This window comes from Dermacentor silvarum, chromosome 6, assembly GCF_013339745.2.
Source record: "Dermacentor silvarum isolate Dsil-2018 chromosome 6, BIME_Dsil_1.4, whole genome shotgun sequence".
Taxonomy (NCBI): Eukaryota; Metazoa; Arthropoda; class Arachnida; order Ixodida; family Ixodidae; genus Dermacentor; species Dermacentor silvarum.
The window spans coordinates 46815866-46829319 of NC_051159.1; the positions used below are offsets into that span (position 1 = coordinate 46815866).

General features: G+C 47.6%; 1 protein-coding gene across 1 annotated transcript; it reads left to right on the forward strand.

Annotated features, from left to right (window-relative positions):
* The first annotated feature begins 3213 nt into the window (after positions 1–3213).
* LOC125946120 (uncharacterized) lies at positions 3214–6060 on the forward strand. Its single transcript, XM_049668605.1, has 2 exons — positions 3214–3422; positions 4257–6060. Exon 2 carries the CDS (start codon positions 4268–4270, stop codon positions 5750–5752), a length of 1485 nt encoding a protein of 494 aa, XP_049524562.1. The 5' UTR covers positions 3214–3422; positions 4257–4267; the 3' UTR covers positions 5753–6060.
* The last annotated feature ends 7394 nt before the right edge of the window (positions 6061–13454 follow it).

Sequence of the window (13454 nt, forward strand, 5' to 3'; positions counted from 1 at the left end):
CCGTAGGCGTTTTGCCCGCGTTCGCCCCGAACGCGCGCAAAGTGGAACGGGAACCGGAAGGGGAACCGGAAGTGAAAGCGGAACGCCATCTAGTGAACGCTTCATAAAACTACAGGTGGCTACATACTACATCGGAGGAAGGACAGACCCACGCCCGAAGGAGCTTCGCCCCTAAAAAAAAACGATGTGGGCGCTTGCTGTCGAGGCCACGTGGGTGCTTCGGCATCCGTTAGAGCCGCAGCCCCAACAACAGATGGTGTTGGCAGGGAAGTGGCAGAGCTTCAGCGACGTGTTCTGTGATTTGCAGCTGCAGCGTTGGAGTGAGACGCGATATCGGCGGCTGCTGGTGCAGTTGATGCTGTGGCTGCTGATGAGAAAACGGCAATGGGGATATCTGTTTTGCGAACTCTTCCCGAATAAAATCTTTGATATCAGCAAGCATCAACCATTTATTAGAAGCGATAGTCAGTGCAGAAAGTGACTCGTCACGTACGACAGGGCGCCTGGTCAACGCACGTTGCTTGCGCAGCTCATCGTAGCTTTTGCACATGTGTATAGCTTCCGACACATGTCCGGGGCTCTTGGATAGGAGCATGTGGTAAACGCCGTCGTAGACGTCCTTCAATCATTTCTTGGACTTTATAGGATTCTTGCATGGACGCGTTGGCTTATTTGCTGATGTCTATCTATATAACGTCGTCAATATAGCTTGTCAGTGATTCCCCCAGCTAATATACTCGTTCACGCAAACTTTGTTGCGCGCATAATTTGCCAGCAGGCGGACTACCAAACACATCAGTGAAGGTGGTCTAAAAGACTGCCCATGTCGGTAAACACTTGTTCATGGTTTATAAATCACAGGTTCGAAACGTTGCCCAGCAGCTCCATAAAATATAAAGGGGTTTATTGTACTGGAGAACAGACCACTGCTGCGAAGCCTAAGAGCTCTACAGAACCGACCCAGAGCATTCTTCTTTTCAAGCTGCTACTACTGCTGTTCTCGTTGTTGCCTATCGAACATGTGGCTCCTACCCACTATGGGGGATTCGCGATAAGCTGGACGGATCATTCCAATTGTGCATTGACTGCTGGCTGTGTCGCTCTACTTCTTCCATGCAATTTATTTATTTATTTATTTATTTATTTATTTATTTATTTATTTATTTATTTATTTATTTATTTATTTATTTATTTATTTATTTATTTATTTATTTATTTATTTGAAGTGCGCTGTCAATATCTGAATGCGATTCGAGACGTTTAGCATTACACGTTGTAACGTTTGGCGTTATAAACGTCTGTGGGAGGATTATGAAAATGCGTGCCAAAGACGACTCACCCGCAGCCGCGTTTTCTTTTGAAATAAATTTATGGCCACCAAATTGGAGCATAGTCCTTGTGTTGTCAACTAAAGTGGTTGTGGTGGTAGTGGCACCTACCCACCCTGGAGATTGGCCAGGAGTTGGAGTTGCATTTGCGCCCCAAGCCTGAAAGAAGAAGTGCACCAGAAGCCGCGGCTTTTCGGTTTCGAATGGTGCTTAGCTAGAATTTGAGTTGTGCTGAGCTAGAATTTTCAGTTACAACATCGCTAAGTTGAAAGAGCTTTCACGGAAGCCGGAGATACGTGAGTACGTTTCACGTCTGACGCACGAAGGAGGAAACAATAGAGAAAGGCTGAGTCAATACTGAATAATTATGTTAGTGCTTTAAAATATTTTAAAAGTTTTTTGAGGGAAATAAGTTCAATCAAGATTATTAACTAAAATTTGAAAAATTAAAAGGTCACTGAAATATATGTGAAGTCTATTGTTACTAGAGCACTGCACGGGCCGATTACGCTTGGGCTGTCCGCCCGAGCCCCACCAATAGCTTTATGGTGAAACCCGAGCGTGGCCCGGGCCCGGAAATAATCTACGTTACCCGCCCGGCCCGGCCCACCACCCCTCTACCTCAGGCCCGAGCCCGGCCCGCGCCCGGGTCGAAACCGGCCCGAACCCGGCCAGAGACCAAAAAAGACATGTTTTTCAGAGTCGAGACGCGCGAGGATAACTCGCTGCAGGTTACATGCACACCACCAGAAAGTCCGAGCCCGGCCCGGGCCCGGGTCAAAAAGCACATTCCCTGCCCTAGCCCGGCCCGAGCCCGCAAAAAAAAACTGCCCTACATGGCCCGGCACGGCCCGTGGACCGGGCCGGGCCGGGGCATTCAGGTAAGCACGAGCCCGTGCAGTGCTCTAATTGTGACTACATGATAGAGTAAACAATACGTACACATTAAAAACGGGAAAAAAAACCTTTGCATGCCACATTTTTCGTCTCACAAAAAAAATGCAGAGGGCATCACATACGTTTTTGTTGCTATAACAAAGTTCAGTCGCGCAAAAGAAAAAAGACAGCCTGCGGAAGTGTAACGTTCAAGCCGAAGCTTCGGAAGAACCCCTGAAACATTTTTTTTTCTTTTAAAAAGTAAGACTGCGACATGCTAAAAGAAATGTTCTAGGTATTTACTCTTGTTGCAGAACTGACATATAGGTGGCAGAGCCAAACCTGACTGGAAATAATGAGTGGGGGACTCGGGAACGTAATCTCGCAAGCAATACGTAGACTTTCTTGTAGAGCAGCATTTTTAGTTCGAAGAAAATTTTAAAATAGTAAGTTTGCTGAAATCTATTTACTTCACTTTTTCATTGTATCTAGCCCGACTCTCCTTATTCAATGCCCGCTTTGACAGTTTGCCAATACCATCTAAACAGCCCTAATTTCGATTTCTTCACGGGAAATTTTTAAAAAATGCGCTCTTTGCGAGTGTACAGACGATTGCGCGTCTTACACCTTAGTTGCAGTACTCAAATGCGTAAGGAAAGAAAAGGGGTGAAACAAAAGGGGGGGGGGGGATAAGTCAGCCTCAGGGGGGGGGGGGGGGGTTATTACAACCCCCGAATCCCGCCCCGTCGGTGCGCCACTGCTGAGAGCAGTCACACGTGGGCGGTTGATTCGGCATCATAAACGTTCGTTGCTGTGCTTGCCTGTGTGGCCTCGCGACGCGTGTCTAAAGCATTAAACATTCAACCCTTTTCTATACAAGAGCTGCTTGTCATTCTCAACTAAAGGACACGACAGCCGGCGCGAGACTCTTCTTTTACTCTTCCGAAAAAGAAGAGGCAGAGCCGGGAGTCGATGAATGGACAGTGAAAAAGGAGGATGTGCCCAGCGACCACGCGCTGTCGCGTCTCGCCAGCAGCCACGGTTTTCCGGGCGGCCCGGTCCTGGCGCTGGTCACTGAGGCTGAGGCTGGACGCGCACAACTCGGACGAAGCCTGCCCGCGATGCCCAGGCGACTATGCGGCGCAGCGATCGGACACCGCGGCGCCAAACGTGAGCGCTATGAGGTGCCGCGTTCCCGCCAGCTGCCAGCTACAGCGAGTGAGTCATTACTACGCTTTCGGTTGTTTTCTCTGACGTAGCAATCACTCGCGCGCGAGACAAAACATGTTAACAAATTTCGCACCAAGAGTGTGGCACCGAACTGCGCGCCCACCGTCGCGGTAAGAGCTCGGTGCGGAAACTGCTTAAGAACTGATGGTGTTGAAACTATCTGCTTAGACTCCGTGAGAGCACAATATGGGAAATTATTGTTGTTGTTGTTGAGAGCACGGTGTTGAAAAACTAGTGTAGCATTGCGATGATTGTACGTCCCACAGGTTGCGGAATGACTATCCTTACATTACTTGGATGATGTGTATGCACCGAGACAGGAGCGATACAAATAAGTTAATGTCAAAATTGTAACTTTGTAGACGCATGTCCTTACCGTAAATAATAGCATGTGCCTTCTGATCTTCAGGCTGGAGCCTCGCGCGCATGTGGATATTGCCAATACGTAGTACGCTAACATCACAAGCAGTCAAATTACGTGTATTACTGATTTGTTTGTTAACTGTCTTCCTCGCTTGCCTGGACAGCAACAATATTTAAAGGGCACTTTTATTTTCTAATTTTCTTTTTGTTCTAGTGTTTCTTAGCGCCAACTAATGTGTAACCATGCGCTCTTGATCAAACTGCCATTGTGACAATTTATAACATCAATGTTTATTCAATCCCCGCTCCCCCTATGTAATCTCCCAAAAGGTCGTTAGTGTATTCAAAACCTGCATACGCTAGTTAGCTCGTCTGTAAAGCCAACTGCTTCTGAGCTATCATGTGCTCATTGTCAGAGGTGACTTACTCACCGCACGTTATTTGCTCGCGCATTCGCAGGCTAACTCACAATGAGCAGCGACGTCTCACTCGCCAGCGACGGGGAGTCATGGCCTCCCACCAAGAGCGCGCCGCGGCAGCTCACCATTTCATGGATCCAAGTCATCACCGGAATAGTGCAGTTTTACTGTGTGATGTGTCACTGTGTAATTCTCATGCTCATCGCCGTATGGATGGTCATCAAAGAAGTTTCGAGGCGCTCAACACTGCTTTGGACGTCGTGGTACAGCGGCTTCAAGGAAAAGAGACCCGCCACACTGGCGTTTTTGGCGGGAGCGATTCACATGACGATGATGTCCAAGACAGTACCAGAACCTCCCCCATCAGAAGATTCAGAAGACGCCGTAGGTGTAGTAGACGCAGAAGACGTAAGCGATGAAGCCGAACAGTGCAGTGAAGAACAGAGCGAGGTCCTCGACGTGGCGGAAAGCAGGCCAGAAGAGTGCATCTCGTCAGCGCTTACAGTTAGCGCGAGCACATCGGGGGTGTGCAGTAGCAGTTCGCCACCAGAATCGCGCGTCGCAGATGTCACCGAGTCCGAAAGCACTGCGTCCCTGGACACTCGGCCGCAGAACCAGCAACTCTCCAAGCGTGCGCCGTGTAGCATCAGCGCGGTGGTTGAAGACAAATACGCTTGCGGACTAAACAGATCAACTTCGTCCTCGGCAATGTCCATAGAAGACCTCGACGACTCTAGTGACGACGACGGCGTGGACGGTTTCGACGAACGCAGCAAATCTAGCAGCCAACGCCCAAAGTCCACGACCGTTTCTTGTACTGGCTCCTGGAAGCTAAAGTCTGCTTTCCAGAGGGCAAGTGGCAAGTCTAACGAGATCCAGAGCTGTTTCCCGAAGTCCAAGGCACCCACCAGTCAAGCTCCGTGCCCGGAGAAGAGCAAGTTCTCGCTGGGCCCTGTCATCAGCAACCTACGGCGGGTATGCACGCGAACTCTGAGCGCCATAAACAAGGAACTCACCGAGTGCATGTCTCCGCAAAGCCAGAAGTCGCGCAGCAGGAAGACCGAGACGCCCGTGCGGGACACGTCACAAATACCGTTGAGCCGAGAGGTTCAGCAGCAGCCCCAGTCGGAAGACAACCGTGATGCCTCCAAGGACCTCTCGGTTCCCGAACAGAGGACCTCGTTGCAGTCTTCGTGGAACGACGTGTGCTCCAGCGGTACACGGACGTCGTCCGACTCTCTTGGCGAAATGCACAGGGGCCTGTTGGACTCCTTCTCTGAAGCCGAATCTTCAGACTTTCCCAATCGCCAGTCTGCCGACCATCATTTCGGTGACGCGGCACCAGAGGAGAAGCCAACACCGTTCAGTGCGGACGCCATTCGTGCCGAAGGCGATTTCGAAAATGGCGAGTCTGACTGGACGACGCAAAAGTCGACGTCGAACGCCTTTTTTAACAGCGAAAGCGCCGGAACGAATGCGTTCGGGACTGTGTTTCAGACCGATGGCCACTCACCGGGGTGGGAGTTCCAGACGTGAAAAAAAGAAGGGGTCGATTGTAGTGCCAAGCGCTGTACATTGATGTGTTGTCTCGTTCAGTGGTCGCGTAAACAGCGAAGTTCTCCTGTGTTTCGATGTGCAATCATGCCTGTCATATTGTGTGCAAGTGGTTTCCGCCGTTATCACTCACGACACAGTGCAAGCAGAGCTTTACATGCCCATTAACACAATAAAGTGCAGCTGCTAGGAGCAGCGATTTCAATACATCCCCATCTCTATTGCCTTTTACGAGTTGCATACTCTAGTTCGCGACTGTTGTGATGCTTTCACCACAGAAAGAGTACATAGTGTTTATGGACGTTACCGTATACTAGCAGTTCTAGTAACTGATATTGTTAGCTAAGCTTATGAAACTAGCCTATTACCGTCTTGACAATGTTTATGAGCACAGAAACCACAAATGTGAACGTTCATTTAGTGTCCTTCTGAGCGCACATTAAGCTCCGACGTTCGCACGCGTACGATTTCTGCATTGTGAAAGCTAATACCGCCAAAATCGGTGAGGCACTGCTGCACGTGTACTTCGAGCGATGCTGATAATGTTGATGCTGATCAAGCTGATCAAGCTGACCAGATCAAGCTTCTATCACCGCAGAGTGTAAAAAAGAAAACAGGCATTAGATAGATAGATAGATAGATAGATAGATAGATAGATAGATAGATAGATAGATAGATAGATAGATAGATAGATAGATAGATAGATAGATAGATAGATAGATAGATAGATAGATAGATAGATAGATAGATAGATAGATAGATAGATAGATAGATAGATAGATAGATAGATAGATAGATAGATAGATAGATAGATAGATAGATAGATAGATAGATAGATAGATAGATAGATAGATGCACCGCTCTGCGGCCCATTGATCTCAGGACACAAGCGATCCCTTTTGGTAAAACGACCCAAGGATTGCATCAAACACTTGTTAGCATTTTCGGCGGCTTCCTTTATCGTCCTGCTTACCGTTATCGTTTTGCATCCGCCGTCCTCATATCTGTTGAGGCGACGCTCGAATGTGTCTGTGGTTTACGATTAGTAAGCACACTTTTGGGCGCTTACTTGACGGACCTTTTGTGCTGTCAGTTCGGAGAAATATATTTCCTGAATTCCAAACCAGCCGCTACAATGCCTTGCGATAGTGTGTGCACTACTGCACTACGATAGTGTGTGCATCCCTTTAGCTGGCGCGAGGTTTAGGTTTTTGCATTCATGATTAGGACACGATTGAAAGAAAAGAACCTTAGGTCAACAGACACGGAGGCATTTTAATGCAAAAATTTGTCAGTAACCGTCAAGTTCACTTGTGATTCATAAATTGATGGACTTTTGCATTATTCTAGAGAAACCAGGAACTCACGAAGGCAACTTCGTAGAACTGACGCAGCGGAAAATGCCGACATACCGCGAAAATACATAGAAATTACCTACGACCCACTGACGTTCTGCCGCAAAGCTTCCTGCATAATAAAAAAAGAAGTATTAAATTCTTTGAGTAGTAATGTATCTTTTCCAGCCAAATAATTGTTATTAGACGCCTCCAAAAATATTTACCCCTCTAACATGATTAGTATTGCAGCTTAGTGCCGCCTTGGAAACCTGTACACCATGTTATTTTGGTAGCTTTTATTAAATTACCTTCAGGAAGTTTGTTTGTGTGACTATGTATTGAATATCACGCAAGTGGGCTGCGAGTGACTTTCCCGGTGACTTATGTAGTGCCACGTGCTACATGAGTTTAATGGTGTGCCATGTGCTTCGCCTTGCAACCACTTTTATTATGATACTGCATTTGCCCAGTGCAAATCCACCTCGTGCTTGTGGTGCTAACCTTTATCACATACCATGGAGGGTGTCAGCCTGTTGCTCAAAAACGCGAGTTATTTCTTTAATGATTGCTGGGAAAGCTTGGGATCGGCGTTTTCCTTCATCCTGGTCTCGCCGAATGCAATCGCTGCAAAGAGGGGTAAAGGAAACAGCTAGCGGCATCTCGACGATGACACTTGCTTGACGAGCGAAGCCCAATGGGATAATTGATGCTCAGCAGCGGGTGACTATCGCGGTGACGGCACAGAACGCGTAAACGCTGTAGTCAATAGGCACTGAGCGCACCTCGCCCATTGTGACCGTTGTTGGGAAATCATTTCTAAGACCGCAGCCAATTCATAATTGCAGGAACCCCTTTCACAAAGAGTGTATACTTGACAAGTGTACACGAACATGGAGTGTAGCATTGACAGCTTTCGTTGACTAATAACCCGCAATTATTGGGCTACTGCGCTGTCGGGTTTTTCCAATGAGTGTACACCGTTACAAGCGGGAGACGAGGTGACGACGCACAGGTCAATCACCCTGCCGCTTTGGTTTGCAGGTGCTGCCTGTTTATTAGTATTTTATTCTGCCCATGGGTTGGGCTCTGTGGCTCCGCGCGGGAGTACGATTTCTGTACATTTGCAGCACTCTCTCTCGCTGCGTTTTATGTTCTTGTTTTAGCAGCGGAGTTGTTTAAGCCAGCCAAAAAACGTGCGCGTTACACGAAAAGCAAGCCGCGCCGTAGCCATGGCAACCAGCGACGCCGCAGCTGCCTGCCACTGCGTTGCCTAGCAACCACCTAGTGGAGCGTCGCGGGTCGGGAGAGAGAAAGAGAAAATGAGAGTGAGAGAGAGACAGACAGACAGACAAAGAACTTTATTGGTGGTGCTGAGGAACCGCTTTAGGGTACCTCCCTTTTCAGGGAGTCCCCGTAGCCGTCGCCGGCCGCACCCACGCCGGGGTCGGAAGATCGTGGTCCTCCGCGCTGTCGCATGCCCTCTGGACAGCTCGTAGTTGCTCTGAGAGGTCGCCACTCTTAAGGGGTGCCTCCCAGTCCGTTAGAGTAGTAAGCGATGAGCTGCGTAACGCACGACACTGCCAGAGCATATGAGATAAAGAGCAGTACGCCTCCCCACAGTGTGTACAGTGGAGTTCTACACTAGGCGCGAAGTGAATGAATCGGCCCCTGGAGGGGAACGACTCCGTTTAGAGCATGCGAAAGGCCGACGATTGTGGTCTAGTGAGTTTAGGATGTGGTAGCGGAAAGGCCTGCCGAGCAAGTTGATAATGTGCCAAGATTTCATGGAAGAAACAAATTGTAGAGTACCAACGAGGCAACGCGCAGAGGTACTGCCGACGCCAACCGCGCTTCTCCATTTCCCCGCATTAGCGCCGAACGCTCGCGGTGTCCGTGACTGCAGCAGGCGCCTCTGGCAGCGGCTCGGCCGAGCACCCGCCAGCTGCGCGCTACGTCATCCCGGCGTGTCGTCTGCTGCGCGCCGCCCGTACACTGTGCATAGCTTTCGCCTCACTTCGCCTACGTGTGCTCGGACTGCAAGTGCTTCGCGAGGCGTTCCCCCAAGCCACGGACCACGAGGAAATGCTTATACAATTCGTATAGACATGACCAGCTAGGAACCGATCAGCTCCGCTGTGTCTTTCCCCTTGCGCCATTAGTGCAAGCTACCCCTATCTTTTTAGGCATGGGATAAAAGCACTGTAAAAAATGGTAAAGGAAAGGGCACTTGGCCGATGTGCAATGCTGGAATAGCCAGTGGACCACTCACACGACGACCCTAGGACAGGATTAGAGATTGGTGCGCCGGCCGACCACTCTCATAGCCACTCGGAGCTGATCGGGCTGCAAATGTTTGGGGCGGGACACCGAGGGGTAGAAAACGTGGCCCCATTAGGGTCGCCCCATGTGTGATAGGCTCGCCCCATGCGTGCTCTGGTCGCCCTATGCTTATATAGGGTTGCCCTATGCGTGCCAGTTCCACCTTGCATCTCAATGCTGTAGTTCTTGTAAATACTTCTTGTAAATACAAAGTGTCTTTCAATCGCCATTTGTATCTGCTTCAAGTCCATCGGAAGCCTACAGCAAACCTATCGCCGCTATCCGTAGCGGCAGTACTCCTCACCTGCGTATACAGTCTCTGGCGGTGCGTCTCGAACGCCCAAGCGGAGGAGTGATACAAGAAGAACCTCAAAAACATTACTGACGGGAACTTATGCTCCGTTCCAGCGATATTGACACTGTACTCAACTCTGTCTAAATTGCAGCTATCATTAGAAAAATGAACTTGCAACGAACGTGTTCTATATAGCTGCTAGTGGAAAGGCATCGGAAGCGACCATCAAACTTCAATCAAACACTCACACAGCACGCAAAAAAATTACTTCACCGCCCCGTGGTTCAAATAAGGCATTGCAAGATGTCACTTCGCTAAGCGTATTATGCACCGTATCATAGGGCAGTTGCAAAAATACTGGCTAAAACTTCTCTCGAGTACGCCCCCCCCCCCCCGCCCCCCCCCCCAAAAAAAAAGAAAAACGAACTTGTTTCTTTCAATTTCGTCATCATTCTCATCAGCCTATATTTATGTCCACTGCAGGACGAAGTGTTCTCCCTGCGGCCTCCAATAACCCCTGTCTTGCGCTAGCTGATTCCGACTTGCGCCTGCAAATTTCCGAACTTCATCATAGCACCTAGTTTTCTGCCATCCTCGACTGCGCGTCACTTCTCTTGGTGCCCATTCTGTAACTCTAATGATCCGTCGGTTATCCATCCTACGCATCACATGGCCTGCCCAGGCCCATTTGTTTCTCTTAATGTCCATTAGAATATCAGCTATCCAAATTTCCTCTCTGATCCACAATTTGCACTGTCTTCCTGTCTCTTAACCTTAAGCCTAACATTTTTCCTTCCAACGCTATTTGTCCGGTTCTTAACGTCTTCTAGAGCTTCTTTGTCAACCTCCAAGTTTCTGCCCCACATGCATTTTCGCACCGGTAGAATGCAATGATTGTACACTTTTCTTTTCAACGACAGGGGTGAGCTCCTACTCAGGGTTTGGCAATGCCTGCCGTATGCACTCCAGCTCAATTTTATTCTTCTGCAAATTTCCTTCTCTTGATCAGGGTCCCCTGTCAGTAATTGACCTAGATAAGCGTACTCCTTTACAGACTCTAGACTGACTGATGATCCTGAATTCTTGTCCCCTTGTCAGATTATTGAACATTATCTTTGTCTTCTGCATATTACTCTCCAACCTCACTCTTACACTTTCTCGGTTATGGTCCTCAATCATTTGTTCTAATACGTCCCCATTGTTGCTCAATAGGCCAATCTCACCTGCAAACCGAACGTTGCTGAGATATTCGCCGTTGATCCTCATCTCCTAAGCCTTCCCAGAGCTTGAATGTTTCTTCTAAGCATGCAGTCAATAGCATTGGAGAGATTTGTGTCTCCTTGCCTGACAACTTTTTTGATAGGTAACTTTCTACTTTTCTTGTAGAGAACCAAAGTAGCTGTGGAATCCTTGTAGATATTTGCCAAGATATTCATGTATGCCCCCTGAACTCCTTGATTACGCAATGCCTCTATGACTGCTGGGCTATCTCTTCTGAATCAAAGGCCTTTTCATAATCTATGAAAGCCATATAGAGAGTTTGATTGTACTCCGCATATTTCTCAATTACCTAATTGATGACGTGAATGTGATCCATCGTAGAATATCCCTTCCTGAAGCTAGCCTGTTCTCTTGGTTGCCTAAAGTCAAGTGCTGCCCCGATTCTATTGGAAATTATCTTGGTGAATATTTTATACAATACTGAAAGCAAGCTAATGGGTGTATAATTCTTCAATTCTTTAGCGTCTCCCTTCTTATGGATTAGTATACTGTTGGTGTTCTTCCAGGTCTCTGTTACACTTGAAGTTGTGAGGCATTGCGTATAAAGGGCCGCAAGATTTTCAAGCATGATGTCTCCTCCATCTTTGATTAAATCTACTGTTAGTCCATCTTCTCCAGCAGCTTTTCCCCTAGTCATGTCTTTCAAGGCCCTTCTAACTTCATCGCTAGTTATAGAAGGAGCCTCTGTATCCGGTTCATAACTATTTCGAATGAAAGTAGCTTGGCTGTTTTGGGTACTGTAAAGGTCAGTATAAAATTCTTCCGCGGCTTTTACTATGTCATCGAAATTGCTGATGATATTACCAAGCTTATCTTTCAGTGCATACATCTTGCCTTGTCCTATGCCAAGCTTTCTTCTTATTGATTTAATGCTGGGTCCATATTTTACGGCTTCCTCAATCTTTACCACGTTATAATTTCGAATATCCCTTACTTTCTTCTTGTTGATCAGTTTTGACAGTTCAACGAATTCTATCTGATCTCTTGAGTTTGACACTTTCATGTTTTGTCGTTTCTTTATTAGGTCCTTTGTTTCTTCGGAAAGCTTACCTACTGGTTGCCTTGGTGCCTTACCTCCCACTTCAATTGCTGCTTCTGAGATCAACCTAGTTACGGTTTCATTCATTGCCTCTATGTTGTCTTTATCTTCATTTTATAAAGCTGCATATTTGTTTGCGAGCACCAGCCTGAATTGGTCTGCGTTTACCCTTACTGCCTCTAGGTTGGCCTGTTTCCTATTGGCTAATTTCACTCTTTCTCTCTTCAAATTGAGAGAAATCCTAGACCTCACTAACCTATGATCACTGCACTTTACCTTACCTAACACTTCTACATCCTGCACTATGCTTGGATCGGCAGAGAGTATGAAATGTATTTCATTCCTTGTTTCTCCATTAGGGCTTTTCCAGGTCCACTTCCTGTTGCGGCGCTTCCTGAAGATGATATTCATTATTCGGAGTCTATTCCTTTCCGCGAATTCTGCCAACATTTCTCCTCTAGTATTCCTAGAATCGACGCCGTAGTTGCCAAGTGATTGCTCACCAGCCTGCTTTTTCCCCACTTTTGCATTGAAGACGCCCAATTATTTCTTTCAACTACTCCGTGCTTATTCTGGGGCGCTATAACGTAAATATGCTCCAAACTGTTTCTATTTAATGTCTGCCGTCAGCCCTCCACAATATCAGGCTACCCCCGCTTTGAATGTCTGTCAGGCGATGTCATGAAAACCGCGGAAACTCCCTATGTGATATGACGTGTGCACACTGATTATGCATAATTAGAACTCACTAAAGAAAAAAATAATTATTTATGATTGCACACCTTTTTTGCTATTAGGCCTCCGCTATTGGTCAAAAGTTCCCGAGCTGCGCCCACTTCGCCTTTCTGTCACGCGACGTCATAAACCACGAAGAATCCCCACTCCAAAGTGACGTGTACGCGTTAAAGATGCGTGAATATGCCGAAGAAAACCGAACTTTTTCTTTTCAGTAAAATCCGGCGACTGCCGGATTTTATTGACGACGGAACGAGTAGAAGACATATGCCTACCCATCGCTCTTGCATTAGCTATACTTGGAGCTGCCGCGGAAACTTCATTATTTGCGTATAATTAGAATTTTTACGTGGTAGTATAATGTTATCGAGCCCTTTCGGCCCGTATACGACATCGCTCTGCGAACTCTCCTTTGCTGAGGATCTGTTTCTGCGATATTTTTAGCCTTCCGTTGCACGCTGCCGCAATTTTTGACCAGCCACCGCAAGCTAAGCAAGAGGAAGCGGTCCAATCCCAAACACCGTCACCACCCTCCTCATCCGGTTATCTACTTACACTGCGCTAGCTTGGCCCCACCGAAATCTTATCAATTTCTGCGTGCTCCTCACCTCTTGTGAGCCTGCTAGATAAGAAAAGAATGTCAATGTGAACAATGCTATTCACTTTTAAATCAAACAA

What these genes read in the sequence shown, in the direction of transcription:
- LOC125946120 (XM_049668605.1), top strand. Translation starts at nt 4,268, where the DNA reads ATGAGCAGCGACGTCTCACTCGCCAGCGACGGGGAGTCATGGCCTCCC.